General features: G+C 36.4%; 1 protein-coding gene across 2 annotated transcripts; it reads right to left on the bottom strand.

Moving 5' to 3' along the window:
- Positions 1 to 13,602: 13,602 nt before the first annotated feature.
- On the bottom strand, positions 13,603 to 17,236 carry LOC134535341 (endo-polygalacturonase-like). Of its 2 annotated transcripts, none has more exons than XM_063374411.1 (2): positions 17,205 to 17,236; positions 13,603 to 15,538 (listed from the first exon to the last, which is right to left on the bottom strand). In XM_063374411.1, the coding sequence occupies exon 2, from the start codon at positions 15,415 to 15,417 to the stop codon at positions 14,182 to 14,184; it is 1,236 nt and encodes a 411-aa protein (XP_063230481.1). In that variant the 5' UTR covers positions 15,418 to 15,538; positions 17,205 to 17,236; the 3' UTR covers positions 13,603 to 14,181. The 2 variants fall into 2 exon arrangements, with proteins under 2 accessions (XP_063230481.1, XP_063230480.1); XM_063374410.1 differs by having other exon boundaries at positions 17,209 to 17,236.
- Positions 17,237 to 17,906: the final 670 nt, after the last annotated feature.

The raw sequence follows: 17,906 nt of genomic DNA, 5'->3' as shown, positions 1-17,906 counted from the left end.
CGTCACCACACCTTTGACCTTGACCTTGACCTTTGACCTTGACCTTGAAATTTAACCTTAACCTTGAAATTTGACCTCGACATTGATCTTTGACTTTGACCTTGATGTCCATCACGGATCCGTCATTTTATGTTCAGTACATGCTAGCGGTCATTGCCACCATCATGTTTTCGTCTGCTGGAGGTCACCATATTGTGTGTACTTGTCTTACCATCATGCAAATTCTATTCTAACATGCTACAGTGCAGTAATAATTTATTATTGCTGAGGTGCCCACCATCTTGAAATTTGACCGCCATGTTGAAATCATGTAATTATTTAGTTAGAAATGCGGGAAAAATTCCAATAGTCTCCGAAAAAATCAATTATTAATTTACAAATTGAATCGATGGATCCATGTCCACGGTTAGATTATTGACCAGTGACAGTTGTAACTAATTATTAAATAAATTTTAAATTCTTTTTTCCGTTACCTTTTGCGGAGTTTATTAATCATAAGTCAATATACCTAACCAAAGAATTAATACAGTGACGATAAGCCTATCATGAAAGTCTAATTTTTGAATAATCTGAATAACCTATAAGCCGTTCATGTACAAAACCGCACATAAAGAACAATTGTCTTCAGTCCATGAGACCGAGTCATGTCATTATCAGACGTATAGGCTAGTCATTTCAGGACCACATGACCTTCGTCGTTAGCTAATTATATTCAATTAATCCATCGTGACATTTTTATACATTCTAAAGGAGCAAGTAACCTTGAAAAATATTTTAGTAACACCAAGAGGTGATAAACTAGTAAATATTCAATCACTACATTTTGTACTACGCGCAATCAACAAAAAGGAAGCACCATCAACGAAAAGACAGCACCACCAACGAAAAGGCAGCACCGACTACGAAAAGGCAGCACATTTGGAAGCACCGACTACGAAAAGGCAGCACATTTGGCAGCACCGACAACGAAAAGGCAGCACATTTGGAAGCACCGACAACGAAAAGGCAGCACATTTGGAAGCACCATCATCGAAAAGGCAGCACATTTGGAAGCTCCATCAACAAAAAAAGGCAAAAAGGAAGCACAAGTTACGAGATCTAAGTCTTAGTTAGAAATCAGAATACAAGAAATAAAAACATTAAATTCTTATAATTTAAATTATTTATTTTATTGCTTTACATTATACAAATGCAAGTAAAACAAGCCATTATTGTATGTAGCCAGCATTCCTCAGTTCCTTGAGTATGAAGGATATTTCTTTGATGCACGAATAGTTTCCTGCACAAAGCGAACCATGTAAAAGTCTTAGCCGGTCAACCAATATGTTTGGATCTTTCCATGATGTGTAATCAATCTCTTCTACCACCATCTTCCTTGCACCTTTATAAATATTATGATCTCTGGTGTCTTCCGTTTTACCACCAACCTCAGGGTAACTTTCATGTTTGAGACGGTGATCATCACAAGCTTGATCAGATTTATTTAATATATCACGTCGTTTCCACCGTTTCGGTCTCAGGACACCGCCACATTCTTCGATCTTGGCAGCTTTAGGTGTTTCATCATAGTCTATGTCTTTGTCAACAGCCTCAGAGTCACTGTAACAATCACCGTAGAAGGAATCGTCTTCACCCAATTTACCGTAATAATTCGATGTTGATGATGTTGAAGTGTCTTCTTCGTCTTCATGCTTCCTTTTTAGGAGTCCATCATTTTTACAAAGTAGGAAAGATCTACTTGAATTCGGCTGGAATATATTCTCACTTTTCACGTTAAGGATTCTTTCATTGTCTTCATTCTTCCGTAAATCATCAACCTCCTTCAATTTAAGTTCTTTGTCGAGATCGGAAGAGCCAAGAAAATTATTGTCGTAATGCAGATCACTCTTCCTTAGGATGGTAGATTCATCGTTGTCCTCTAGCTTGTACGCAGGCTTGGCGCTACAAGTTCTGCCATGTCTTTTTAGGCTCTCTCCCCGCGTAAACGACTTGCTACATCGAACACAACTTATCATATTACGCAGTGGATTTTTAACACAGTCATTCTTCTCATGTTGTCTTTTATTCTTTCTCAAGATAAACTCTTTACCGCAAAACTTACACCTATGTTCTTTCGATACAGCGTCAGATCCCAAATCAGAATTCATATTAGTTACTGAGACTAATGCCAGATACCAATTGAGTGTTTTAAATTAGATCCAATACTTAAATAGAAATTTTTTCATATTTCATCAGCGAGAATTAATATATCTCATGCAAAAGTACTTTATGCATGTAGTTCTGCTTTTCAACAACAGATGTCGCCACATGTTGCTTGCAGGTAAATAATATTTAGTTCTTTTATGCAGGGTGCGGGATGCTCACTAACGATCGCAAAAGAAGGATGGCTTCGCTAGACTCCAAGGAAAAGGAAGTTCGTCTTGCATGTTGGTGCTCCACAGATGTCTCATGGCATAATATTAATTTGACTGAGTAATGATATGTGTTAATTCCACCTTATAAAAATATTGCAAGTTTTGATTTAGTAGCAGAAATTATCGAATTAAATGTAACTCCAAATAAAATGACATGTCTCATTAGACAAAAAAAATCCATGCAGAGAGCGGTTTCTCAGAATAGTCAGAAACACTTGAAGAAACCACAGGAATGATTACAGGAACACGGGAAAACCCATCAAAATATTGACAAGAATAATCAGGAGCACACGGAGAAAACCATCAAAATATTGACAAGAATATTCGGGAGCACACGGAGAAAACCACCATAATATTAACAATAATAATCGGAAGCACACGGAGAAAACCACAATAATATCGACAAGAATAATCGGAAGCACACAGAGAAAACCACCACAAGTTTTCTTTGATATCATAAAAATACAGAAAAAAAATATTTAAAAATAAAAATAAATTTTTTTATTAATTTATTTTTATTTTTAAATATTTTTTTTCTGTATTTTTATGATATCAAAGAAAACTTGTGGTGGTTTTCTCTGTGTGCTTCCGATTATTCTTGTCGATATTATTGTGGTTTTCTCCGTGTGCTTCCGATTATTATTGTTAATATTATGGTGGTTTTCTCCGTGTGCTCCCGAATATTCTTGTCAATATTTTGATGGTTTTCTCCGTGTGCTCCTGATTATTCTTGTCAATATTTTGATGGGTTTTCCCGTGTTCCTGTAATCATTCCTGTGGTTTCTTCAAGTGTTTCTGACTATTCTGAGAAACCGCTCTCTGCATGGATTTTTTTTGTCTAATGAGACATGTCATTTTATTTGGAGTTACATTTAATTCGATAATTTCTGCTACTAAATCAAAACTTGCAATATTTTTATAAGGTGGAATTAACACATATCATTACTCAGTCAAATTAATATTATGCCATGAGACATCTGTGGAGCACCAACATGCAAGACGAACTTCCTTTTCCTTGGAGTCTAGCGAAGCCATCCTTCTTTTGCGATCGTTAGTGAGCATCCCGCACCCTGCATAAAAGAACTAAATATTATTTACCTGCAAGCAACATGTGGCGACATCTGTTGTTGAAAAGCAGAACTACATGCATAAAGTACTTTTGCATGAGATATATTAATTCTCGCTGATGAAATATGAAAAAATTTCTATTTAAGTATTGGATCTAATTTAAAACACTCAATTGGTATCTGGCATTAGTCTCAGTAACTAATATGAATTCTGATTTGGGATCTGACGCTGTATCGAAAGAACATAGGTGTAAGTTTTGCGGTAAAGAGTTTATCTTGAGAAAGAATAAAAGACAACATGAGAAGAATGACTGTGTTAAAAATCCACTGCGTAATATGATAAGTTGTGTTCGATGTAGCAAGTCGTTTACGCGGGGAGAGAGCCTAAAAAGACATGGCAGAACTTGTAGCGCCAAGCCTGCGTACAAGCTAGAGGACAACGATGAATCTACCATCCTAAGGAAGAGTGATCTGCATTACGACAATAATTTTCTTGGCTCTTCCGATCTCGACAAAGAACTTAAATTGAAGGAGGTTGATGATTTACGGAAGAATGAAGACAATGAAAGAATCCTTAACGTGAAAAGTGAGAATATATTCCAGCCGAATTCAAGTAGATCTTTCCTACTTTGTAAAAATGATGGACTCCTAAAAAGGAAGCATGAAGACGAAGAAGACACTTCAACATCATCAACATCGAATTATTACGGTAAATTGGGTGAAGACGATTCCTTCTACGGTGATTGTTACAGTGACTCTGAGGCTGTTGACAAAGACATAGACTATGATGAAACACCTAAAGCTGCCAAGATCGAAGAATGTGGCGGTGTCCTGAGACCGAAACGGTGGAAACGACGTGATATAGTAAATAAATCTGATCAAGCTTGTGATGATCACCGTCTCAAACATGAAAGTTACCCTGAGGTTGGTGGTAAAACGGAAGACACCAGAGATCATAATATTTATAAAGGTGCAAGGAAGATGGTGGTAGAAGAGATTGATTACACATCATGGAAAGATCCAAACATATTGGTTGACCGGCTAAGACTTTTACATGGTTCGCTTTGTGCAGGAAACTATTCGTGCATCAAAGAAATATCCTTCATACTCAAGGAACTGAGGAATGCTGGCTACATACAATAATGGCTTGTTTTACTTGCATTTGTATAATGTAAAGCAATAAAATAAATAATTTAAATTATAAGAATTTAATGTTTTTATTTCTTGTATTCTGATTTCTAACTAAGACTTAGATCTCGTAACTTGTGCTTCCTTTTTGCCTTTTTTTGTTGATGGAGCTTCCAAATGTGCTGCCTTTTCGATGATGGTGCTTCCAAATGTGCTGCCTTTTCGTTGTCGGTGCTTCCAAATGTGCTGCCTTTTCGTTGTCGGTGCTGCCAAATGTGCTGCCTTTTCGTAGTCGGTGCTTCCAAATGTGCTGCCTTTTCGTTGTCGGTGCTGCCAAATGTGCTGCCTTTTCGTTGTCGGTGCTGTCAAATGTGCTGCCTTTTCGTATTCGGTGCTTCCAAATGTGCTGCCTTTTCGTAGTCGGTGCTTCCAAATGTGCTGCCTTTTCGTTGTCGGTGCTGCCAAATGTGCTGCCTTTTCGTTGTCGGTGCTGCCGAATGTGCTGCCTTTTCGTTGTCGGTGCTGCCAAATGTGCTGCCTTTTCGTTGTCGGTGCTGCCGAATGTGCTGCCTTTTCTTAGTCGGTGCTTCCAAATGTGCTGCCTTTTCGTAGTCTGTGCTTCCAAATGTGCTGCCTTTTCGTAGTCGGTGCTTCCAAATGTGCTGCCTTTTCGTAGTCTGTGCTTCCAAATGTGCTGCCTTTTCGTAGTCGGTGCTTCCAAATGTGCTGCCTTTTCGTTGTCGGTGCTGCCAAATGTGCTGCCTTTTCGTTGTCGGTGCTTCCAAATGTGCTGCCTTTTCGTAGTCGGTGCTTCCAAATTTGCTGCCTTTTTTGTTGATGGTACTTCTATTTTTTTAATGTTTTTTTGACTCTAGTATTTTAGTAAATTGTTCTTGATTTGACTAGCTTATTATTCAAACCGGTTAATGTATAAAAACGAGTCCTAGACAGCAGGACGCCCAATTTGTTACTGCCGTCGACGGTGTACGGATCACCTAGTTTGTTTCTTCTGGTGCATAAGTCGCGTAACTGCCTGTTCTTGAGACTTCGATGGCATCTTTACCGACTTTAACGTCGTACTCGATGGAGGATGTACCATCGACAGATGTAAAGGATGATCGTCTGCTTGGGACTGTATTCACCAACACGAATAAGAAAGATACACGCAAGCATAAAGCTAATGTTGGTGACATTGTGAGAATCTCCAAGCAGAAAGGTGTCTTTGAGAAAGGTTTCACAGCGAATTGGAGTTCTGAACTTTTCCGTGTGATGTTACAGTGACTCTGAGGCTGTTGACAAAGACATAGACTATGATGAAACACCTAAAGCTGCCAAGATCGAAGAATGTGGCGGTGTCCTGAGACCGAAACGGTGGAAACGACGTGATATATTAAATAAATCTGATCAAGCTTGTGATGATCACCGTCTCAAACATGAAAGTTACCCTGAGGTTGGTGGTAAAACGGAAGACACCAGAGATCGTAATATTTATAAAGGTGCAAGGAAGATGGTGGTAGAAGAGATTGATTACACATCATGGAAAGATCCAAACATATTGGTTGACCGGCTAAGACTTTTACATGGTTCGCTTTGTGCAGGAAACTATTCGTGCATCAAAGAAATATCCTTCATACTCAAGGAACTGAGGAATGCTGGCTACATACAATAATGGCTTGTTTTACTTGCATTTGTATAATGTAAAGCAATAAAATAAATAATTTAAATTATAAGAATTTAATGTTTTTATTTCTTGTATTCTGATTTCTAACTAAGACTTAGATCTCGTAACTTGTGCTTCCTTTTTGCCTTTTTTTGTTAATGGAGCTTCCAAATGTGCTGCCTTTTCGATGATGGTGCTTCCAAATGTGCTGCCTTTTCGTTGTCGGTGCTTCCAAATGTGCTGCCTTTTCGTTGTCGGTGCTGCCAAATGTGCTGCCTTTTCGTAGTCGGTGCTTCCAAATGTGCTGCCTTTTCGTAGTCGGTGCTGCCTTTTCGTTGGTGGTGCTGTCTTTTCGTTGATGGTGCTTCCTTTTTGTTGATTGCGCGTAGTACAAAATGTAGTGATTGAATATTTACTAGTTTATCACCTCTTGGTGTTACTAAAATATTTTTCAAGGTTACTTGCTCCTTTAGAATGTATAAAAATGTCACGATGGATTAATTGAATATAATTAGCTAACGACGAAGGTCATGTGGTCCTGAAATGACTAGCCTATACGTCTGATAATGACATGACTCGGTCTCATGGACTGAAGACAATTGTTCTTTATGTGCGGTTTTGTACATGAACGGCTTATAGGTTATTCAGATTATTCAAAAATTAGACTTTCATGATAGGCTTATCGTCACTGTATTAATTCTTTGGTTAGGTATATTGACTTATGATTAATAAACTCCGCGAAAGGTAACGGAAAAAAGAATTTAAAATTTATTTAATAATTAGTTACAACTGTCACTGGTCAAGAATCTAACCGTGGACATGGATCCATCGATTCAATTTGTAAATTAATAATTGATTTTTTCGGAGACTATTGGAATTTTTCCCGCATTTCTAACTAAATAATTACATGATTTCAACATGGCGGTCAAATTTCAAGATGGTGGGCACCTCAGCAATAATAAATTATTACTGCACTGTAGCATGTTAGAATAGAATTTGCATGATGGTAAGACAAGTACACACAATATGGTGACCTCCAGCAGACGAAAACATGATGGTGGCAATGACCGCTAGCATGTACTGAACATAAAATGACGGATCCGTGATGGACATCAAGGTCAAAGTCAAAGATCAATGTCGAGGTCAAATTTCAAGGTTAAGGTTAAATTTCAAGGTCAAGGTCAAAGGTCAAGGTCAAGGTCAAAGGTGTGGTGACGTCATACCAGCTGATGGTAAATACCTTGTTATTGGTGGAGGTAGGTCAGTCTGAAGGTGGCTTCTGTGGAGGAAGGATCTGTTGATTTTATATTTTTTGCCCTCGCCGGTTTCGAATCAAGGACGGGAATCGATATAAACAGAATTCTATTAAGTTAATTTTTTGATGAATTTTGAACTTTTTTTTTCATTAAAATCGTATAATAAATAAAGATTTTCAAGATGGTGTCTAAATTTAAAGATGGCGACCATAACGATAATTGTAACATTAATAGGACCCAATATGGCGGTCTTAACGAAAAGTGTAAGAATGATATGGTACTCAACCAAGATGGCGGGTGTAACGAAATATGCAACATTTATATAATCCAAGATGTCGACCATAACAATAACTGCAACAGTGGTTTTTAAGATTTTTATTTAATTCGATTATTTAATTTTTTTAATGATTTTTAAAATTTTTCCCGATTTTCTAACATAAAAATTGCGGATTTTCAAGATGGCGACCGTAACGAAAATTGCAATGGTGACGACATGATTCGAAGTTGGTGGAAATTACTAGAAATACAAAATGGCAAATGGATTAGCATGGATTAACATATGGATTAGCATACATTGACATACGGATTAGCATAGATTGGCATACAGGTTAGCATAGATTGGTATACGAATTAGCATAGATTGGCATACGGATTGGATGGATTAGGTTAGGTGAGGTTAGTTTAGGTTAGGTTAGGTTAGGTTAGGCGTGCGAAGGAAGTACCTACGGGCTCCGACCAACAGCGCTTCTCTGCTGTGAAGTATTAGGAGATCAGAACTTGAGAGGAGGTAGTAATAAAAACTTGCCGGTGCCGTTGCGCGTCGTGGAAGTAGAGCGCGCCAAAACACACGGTTGCCTGGCCGTATGTATCCGGCGTTCATAACACGTGTAGAAGTAGGCTTATATTCGTTACCTCCTGGTTGTTTATTACCGCCTAATACTTTTCATAGCGAGACGTCCTGGCGAGCTGGTCTGTCCGTCGTAACGGGACATTTTTTCGTGCGTACATGGCTGATGAACGTAACGGGACATTTTTTCGTTCGTACATGGCTGATGAACGTAACGGGACACTTTTTCGTGAGTGCATGGCCGGCGGAAGTGACATAATCCAACATGGGTGATGAAGCGAAGCCTTAAGGTGTCTGGATCGGATCCCCGATCCCCCTCCCCCCTCCCCTGTCCCAGGATGAACTATATATACCTACTCATGATTCCCAGTTGGTTAAAAAAAAAAGTTAACAAAATTAACTTCGACAGAAAATATAGCAAAATTTATGCGATGTATATATTAATCAATTCGTGAGAGTCAAACCATATAAACAGTCTACTAGTTGTTCTGCGATTATTGCAAATAATAAATAATAGTTTCAAAAACTAAAAACACGCTTTATATAGAAAACCAAACTAAAAAATAGAAAATAACTTTCAATAAATTTGAATTAAGAATAGTGTAAATTTTTTTATAAATATAAATTAATAATAGTGTTTTTTTTTTTTAAAGCGTGGGGTTCATGGTGTCAATAGTTATAAATATTTTATTGACAGATATGAGTAGAAGGTTTATCATTTCTATAATATCTTAAAAAGCACCCCACGCTTTTTTTAAAATAAAATTCATTATTTTTTTATTTACTATTAGGTATTATTTATATTTATAAAAAATTTTTACACTATTCTTAATTCAAATTTATTAAAAGTTATTTTCTATTTTTTAGTTTGGTTTTCTATATAAAGCGTGTTTTTAGTTTTTGAAACTATTATTTATTTTATACTTTTTAGTTTTGTTTATTTATAAGTGTTTTTTTTTTTTTTTTTTTCTCTCAATTTCTTCCAGGCACAAATCCTTAAACTGTAAGTTTTGCTCTCTATCCAAATATGTTTTTGATATATCATCTGTCAAACTTATCCATATTTTCCGTGTTTGATGTCTTTTATTTAATGATTTACTGACCTTGGCATAGTTTGGAGTATTTATAACTGCTTGGTGTAGATTTGCAGGTTGGTGTTCGAGTGGAATTTCAAAAATCTGCCCATCAGGTGTAGCTATTGAGTTTATGCATATGGTGTTTGATTTCCCATCTGCTGATGGTTTCACAGCCAAATCAAACCTCAATTTTTCCATGTTTCGTAAAATATTTGCATAAAATGTTGTTTTATAATAATTTTTCACTCTTGGTTAATTGGTAAAAATGAAACAAAGACGTAATTGTGTTTCTCTATTTAACGAAAGAAACAACATTTAAAGCCCTTATTTCAGTTTTTTCTTCTAATGTTTACACATATAGATAATATTCTCTTCAAGAAAGTATATTGTTAATCATAACACACTCTCAATTTTCATTTAATTAAATGTCACAATATTTAGTAGGCTTTGTTTATATCGCGCCAAAGACAAACTGAAAGAAAAGAGTTCGCACATAAGCGAAATGGTTTTCTGTACATATATGTCTTTGTTTCATTTTACAAATTATATAAATTGACAGAAATCTTATTTTGCAAATTGATTAATGGAATAATCTTATCAAATTAGTGTATTGTCATCGGTCCTCGATAAATCTACAAATTTTCAATGAAAACTGGCCGTTTAAAGTGGGTAAAAATCGCACCCAAAGGAGTCGGTTACAAACATACATACAAACAAACATACGAACAAACATACAAACAAACATACAGGTGAAGCTAATATAAAGCGTGTAAAAATAATAATAGCTTGAAATAGGAGCCACCCCCTTTGACAATTCTTCAGTTGTAGTTGAAATGTCTGTTAGTGAGTACGGTGCTGCGATTTCTGAATATACGAGCAACGACGTAATGACAGACTCCACGTTCGCAGAGACGGCCGACGTACACGACGCAATGAAGTAAGAGGAATTGCAGCAGGAGCCGTGAGCTATTACCAACGGCGATGTCACAATAGTAATGTACTAAATAGGAACGAAGATCTTTTCACGTCGGAACTAGCGACTGCAAGAAACTTAAAGTTTGACACCTCAAAGGGTGGTGTACGCCAGACTGCTGAGTGGCACATAAATGTAGTCGTGCGCTACTATATGCGCCTGTAACATTGCAAGGTTTTTTTTCCTGGGAGATTTTTTTTTTTGCTTGGCATTCTTTACCACCCATTAAGAGATAACGTTTTCCATGCCATTAGCCCGTTAGTCTCGTTAACAGTATTGTACCGAATACAAATGCTTGTTTTGACTAACGATCAATTAAAAGGTTCCTATACAACTATATTTTCGTGAACACAAAATATCTGTTTGAGTAAATTTCTACAAAATTATTAGTTAGTATTTATTTTGTAATAAAACACATTTTGAAGGTTTTAAAATGTGTATAAATAACTCAACAGTGGCAGGAAGATGCAAGGGCCAATGGTACTACTTCTAAGAACTGTCAAGTATGAAGCAAGTTACACGACACATGCCATAACAAGAACTCAGCCAAGAACTAGCATTAAACTACATTATAACCAGAACTGCGTGTGCATACACACAACAATCACCATTGCAGATATCATTCAAGATCCAGGTATACTTCAGTCAATTCAAAAAACTGGAAAAAAGATTTTAACATTTGACATCGATTGATTTTGGCTTATTTTTCCTTTGCGTTTGTGTATTCATTTTTCTCGTCGATTCTTTTGTACTTTTTTTTTCCCCTGTTATATACAGTGAAACTAGCAATGGCGTATATCCATAAAAATGTTTAAGTTCGCATCTGTTTTTTTTTGGTATCCAAAAGATAAAGAGAAGGAGTTGTTCGTTCTTATTTTGTGTCCAATTTTTAACGTGGCAAAGATTTCACTCACCGTTTCCCTAAACTTCTGATCTCCTGTGATGACCTGGAGCCCTGCACGTTCTGTCTGGACACCCCTGGTTGGTTCAGACGATCGTCCGGACCCAGGAGGGGGGGGGGGAGGGTCGTGGTCGCGACCACAGAATCTTGCACACTCAGCCGCAAGCAAGGGTGCTTAGCGATTCCACTCCCTCTCCACATCCTGGCCTGTGAATACTACCAACCTTCCAGCCTCCTTTTCTTTCATCGCCCGGAATATTCCGCGGAGGGTAAACACGCAGCTCCCCTGCGGGTCGCTCGCCTCAAATTTCTATGGCAACTCTTCTTCTGTGCCAGCCACCAGACTCTTACTCCGCGTCCATTTGATAAGTTAAAGTGCCGCGTCTAGTTTAATGATATCCTGGACTCCCCGGGGGTTCCGAACCATGGAACCAATACCAAGGTAGAGGGAGCCACCAGGTTCGCGCCCTATTTGGCTTTTGCTTCCATCGCAGGAGGTGTCTCACATTTTCGACAGTACTTTCAAAATTTGCTCGGAGTAGGTACATAATCACTGCGTTATATCGTAGTTCATACGTCTTGTTTCGAAACAAATTTGATCAGTGGTTCGTAAAATAAATTTCAATAAGCGTTTTATTCATAAATGATAAAATGTGGTTATTTGAATACATACATAAACGAATTTTGTTAAAAGTGGTCAAAATTACACTTTCGTTTCAGATGCATGGTAGTTCTAACAAACATGTAATATAATAAAGCGTTAGCCTATACAAAATTAAAAATTTGGAATTATTTTATTCCCAAATCTTAAGTGGCATTATATGGATGTTTTGACCCATCTGTTACATGTGCACAGGGCGAAAATCAATCTATTTCGTATTTCGTCTATAATTTAAGGGGGTGGGAAATAAACTGAAAGATATCTGGTGTATTAATATAAAAAAAATTGTATTGATTAATTTTTTTAACTTAGCTTCGTTAAATCATGAAATGGCTGAGGTTAATAACAACTATATTCTACAAATAGATTCCCCTGTAAAGTCAATGAGCTTATTAGTAGTATACGAATGGGGCTCCGGGCACAGGTTTGAGGGTGAGGAGTTGAGTGTACAGCATCCATCTTGGATATTGACGTAACGGCGGCCATATTGGACGACCTTGACCATTCACCTTCAAAATTTTGGTTAATTTTTAAGGTCAAAAGTCAACGTGGTTAAAGTTCAAGGTCAATGTCATCCAAGATGGCCACCGTGACGTCAAAATCCAATATGGCTGCCATACACTTAGCTCCTCACCCTTAACCCTATGCCCGGAGCCAATTCGTATACTACTCATATTGTTTGATTGATTTTTTTTGCGTATGTTTACAACTGTAACAACACACTATGTTATGGTGTTTTTAAATCATGTTATGCATGATCTATGAATTAAATTTATAAATAAAAATTTATTTTGTGGAATAAATGCCTTATATTTAGTGCCAGATTTTTTTTGCGACTTATCGTCAAATCCAAACAGCAGTCTTGAAAAACAAACCAATCGGACCATATTCAATGTCTATTTACTATAAGAAAAAGATTCTAAGAAATCTAATTCACGTTGACATTTCGCGACATTTCCTTGTGAGAAAATGGTAAAATGACAAGTCAATGAAAACTTCATGGGATAACTTGACGGGGGTGGGGGGATGGGAGGGGTGGTTTAGTTATGGTTGCTTGGATAACCTAGAATGCAATTTCCAATTCGCTGTTATAGTTACTGTGACTTGTGGATGGAAGCAATTACATGTCACTTAGAGAAATAATTATTGATTGGATTTCAAAACAGTGCAGCATTTTTTTAATTTCTTGATTTGTTAAATTCTTTTTTTTTCTCGGGTAAGTGTTAAAATTTTACATGCAACTCACGCACATTTTTTTGTGCATTAACTGCATTCTAAATAACTAGATTCAAACAAAGCAGTGATCTGTGTGAAAGAAGACAGTGAATAGAAAATATAGCTACTGTGTAAGATATGCATTTATAAGTATTTTAATTTGCATTTAATAGCATATATTCTTGTTTTATTCCATGTAGGAATATAAACTTTGACGGTATATTTAAAAAAAAAAATAACCGACACAATACTCTAGTTGTTCACATCACATCACACTAGTTGTTCATAACACACCAAATTGAACATAGCCCAAGTCTTACGACAGGTGTGTATAATATAAAAATTCTGAAATGAGATACCAACACCAAATACCCATACATAGCTCGAAATCAGAGTCATTAATATGTATTTGAATATTTTTTATTAAAAATAAAGAATTCATAACTTCATAACATGAAAACATAAAAATATGTTTAATATATTAATTTTACAAGTACAGACCTAAATATTGGCATTAGAATAGTACAGCTTTTAAGACATATATAATATTAACTATATCACATTTGACTTTTAAAGTATGTATGTGGATCTAGGTATAAATTGTATGAAAATAAATTCTTTAATGTTGTGGACATCATGTACACACATATTTTAATCGAAATAAATTTTCCAAAATGTGATTTACAGAACAAGGAATGCAGAAATATAAAGGTCATGAGAACAAACATTATAAAATCAAGAATATAAAACAACGCACTATCCTTATGACTTACTACATAAACTACAGTTAAATATTTTGCTATTACATAATATAAGGTGTCAAATAACTGGAAACTGTGAGTGAACTTATCACAGCAGATAATACAGTTTGTTATAATTTGAAAAAAAAAAAAAGAGAATTTGAAAAAGTCACTGCAACTAACCATTATTTACTTATCTTCATGTGCACACCTTCCTTTTAATTGTTTAGTCCCAGGGTAAATTTAGTTACTGGGATTACTGCATGAACTGCCACTAGCATCATCTTCCCAAGTTCCGTTCACTTGTGCGTATCTTACGGACCATTTAGAACCTTTAGCGACATGCACGTTGTTGAAGGAGACCTCGATTGGATAGGACTTGCTGAGACCGTGCAGCGTGAATGTCCCATTGGTGAGCACCCTTATGTTGTTGAAGTGGATGTTTCGGTACACTGGCGTGTGGTTGCCCGTCTTGTGGTAGTAGTTCGTGGTCAGAGTGATCGGCCAGGGAGAATCATAGAGGCAGATGTTTTCGTAGGTGACGTTCGCCACCAGTCCGCCGTTCAAAGTGTCGCTCTTGATGTACAGTCCGTAGCGGACTCTGTTCATCGTCATGTTGGAGACGGTCACCTCGCTGACGCCATAAAGAGTGCCGCTGCCTATCGCCATTGAATTGCCGTGGCCGAAGTAGTTGTCGAACACGGAGATGTGTCTCGCGGGGCCGTGCAGAGACGAGATGGCGATGTTGTCGTCGCCGGTGCTGATGTTGCAGTGGGCGATCGTCACGTTGATCGACCCTGTCGGGTCGATGCCATCGCTGTTGAGCGCGCTGCTGGAAGAATTGACGGTTACGCCCCACACGGTGAAGCCGTTGGTGTTGCTGGATTGGACGTGGTAGAACGGCGAGAACACGATGGTTATCTGATACAAGGTGATGTCAGTGGAGTTTACAATGTACACGAGCGTAGGATTGTTCTGCTGCCTGTGTACTGCCAACGCATTTCTGGCCAGATGCCACCAGGTGATGTTATTTCCAATCATTTTATGTCCACCTTGACCATCGATCGTACCCTTACCATAGATTCCACTGCCTTCGGCTCCGGAAATTGTGATGAAAGGTTTACACCCTTCACCAATGTCGTCTATGGTACCGCAGAGATCTGAACCTCGGTCGTACAACTTAGGATCTGGTATGGCCCTCAGAACCACCCCGCTGTCCACCAGAAGACTGACACCTGATGGTATGGTGAATGGCCCAGAGTTGAAATTTCCGGAGGCCAACGCAACAGCTTTGCCTTTCGTGCAAGAGTTCAGGGCCTTTTGGATGCTCTCTGTGTCGTCTTTGCCACCTGCCTTCAGAGATATGCAGGTCTGAGGCGTCTTTGGTTCCGTGACATTGCGAAGATCCCTTGCATCGTTTGAAGGAATCAAAGCCAATATCGTTATGGTAGCTAAGATGTTGAGTGCCTGCCGATGCATGTCTATGAAGTGTGCACTAGATAAACCCCCAAAATAAAAGAATATTCAATAGTATGATAAATTATTGGTCTACAACTGTGGTTTCTTGAAGTCAACAATACACGTTTCTCCTTGCACACACCTGACAAACAAACAAAAAAAAACTTTGTCAGAAACCATCCTTTTGGTTTGAAGAACATTTCAATTTAATCATTGTTAAGACCTTAAAAAATCATATACGTCAAATTTGTACGTCAAATTCGCATGATTCGTGATAATAAATAAGTCGTCTCAATGTTTCTGCAGTGAGGGAATTCCGGGGAACATTTTTGTATTTAGCTTGATTTATTGTCTAAGCAAAAATAATTGGTGAAAAACCTTAGTACTTTTAGTATAGATACCACCAGACTAACAAAATTCATGTGATGAAACACTCCTTCCTCAAATTAAGTGAATATGATTTTATAAGTTTATCTTATAATTAACTACAGTACATGTGAACATTGTGTATTTAAATTGTTTATCTGTATGAAAATTACGACATAATTCTTTAAATTTAAGAAGTAAAAGGAACAAATTCAACAAAAATTCATTAAATGCCAAATCCTTTGGGGAGAATTTTTTTTTAAATTTAATTAAATACTGGAAAATGTTTAAAAATGAGTGCGTTTAGTCGTTATAATACGAAGTGGTAGTGTTTTTTTTTAAATAAATAATATATATATATTTTAGACTTTCAGTTTTTAAAACAGTAAACAGAACCTTGTATTTTATTTTTTAAACATTGTAGATTTAAAAATAAATATTTTACTAAAATAAATCAAACAGGTTATGTCCTCGATAATTTTCCAGTTTTAATCCCTATCAGAAGCAAAAATAATCAATCGTTCTTGAATATTTTGTATCATTGAGAGTTTTAAGCGAAAAGCAGGATGAACCTTTGATTCAAGTAAAAGTCGACCTTCTTTACTTAATTAATTATTTTACAAAAAATTCAAAGCAACTAATAATTTAAAATTTGTAAATTTAAAGTATTAAAAATTATTTCTACATATTAAAGCAAACTATTGAAATCACTAAAGATTAAGATTTTTATACATGTTCTTGAATATATCATTTTTGCAATAAATTCTGCGTTTGATATGCATATTTTGTATTTGTTGCCAACATATTATTTACAGCCTAAGTAAAATGCTATTATTTTAGATGTTGTACCAAAATGTGGTATTTACATGTGTGACACGAACAGTTGTTTTGTACCAACAAATTATCATTTGCTGACTCTATATTACCAATCTAAAAGTAACCGAGTATGTGATTTTGGCTCATTATATTATTTTTATCCGTGTACGTCTGTATAACCAAACACAAAAAATACACATAATTGGTTTTAATAATTATACCTGTGAGGAAGAGCATTACCTTGCAGAAACATATTCAAGAGTAAATCTAAAGTTACAGAAGAATAAAAAGAATTGTAACTAGGTAAAACCTATAAGTTAACTTTATCTATAAACATAAATTAAAAATGTTAACAGTTAAAAGTTCTAAATCCTAAGGTTCAATGCAATTATTCTCCACAAATTGGTGTAAATTAAAAAGTAAACCCAATTAATGTAAGTGAATTTATATGTTAAACTTAAACAATATTCAATATTTGCTATAACCAATTAGAACATGCCATCTTAGAAAGATTGAACACAACTGGAAATATAAAAAATAAAAACTGAACTTTACAATAATTTAAATGTTTAGAGTTTGAATTCATACAATACATTAACATTTTCTACAGTGAAAATGAAACTTACTTACTCTTACAGCAGATTCCTAACTTTATCTTAAAATGTCCACTGTCCAGGTAGTATTTATATAGTAAAATATAATCACGATAATTATCTCACTCGACCTTTAGATATTCGATAATTTACTCCTTAGAAACAGGAGCAGGCAGACTAAGGCCAGATAAAAACTTGGATAGCTGCTACTTCAGTTGAGTAAAAATCATATATACAATAGATTACTGTTTGGGCCTTATCGTAAAAGTTGTGGCCATCAAGATAAGAACAATGGATTTCATAAAGCTTGTTTTTCAGAGTTGCTAATGTAAAAATCATAAATGTGCAGTCTGATCACATGCCTCCAACCTCGGTGACCCATAGTGGATTGCCGGCGAGTTAGCCCACAGCTCGCCTTATTTCTTGTCATTCTTCAGGGATGACCTTCAGAAAACAGTCACTCAGACCCTGTTTTCAGGACTATGGACCAGCGCACTCTCAATCATCATCATCATTGTAATAATTATATATAAGTCGAAGGTTTTTTTTACACTAAATGCAATGACATAACAGTGAGTTAATTTTCACACGCGAAGAAATATTTATTATAGTTTCAGAGTCTAAGTAGTGAAACCACTCCCATGAATTCTTTTTAAAGTAATTAAATAACGTTATAACAGCAGTCTATCGTTGCATGTGTCTCTCTTTGGGTATAACCTCGACGTGGTTTTAAAG

This window comes from Bacillus rossius, chromosome 8 (genome assembly GCF_032445375.1).
Source record: "Bacillus rossius redtenbacheri isolate Brsri chromosome 8, Brsri_v3, whole genome shotgun sequence".
Lineage (NCBI taxonomy): Eukaryota > Metazoa > Arthropoda > Insecta > Phasmatodea > Bacillidae > Bacillus > Bacillus rossius.
This window is presented reverse-complemented; position numbering and strand designations above follow the sequence as displayed.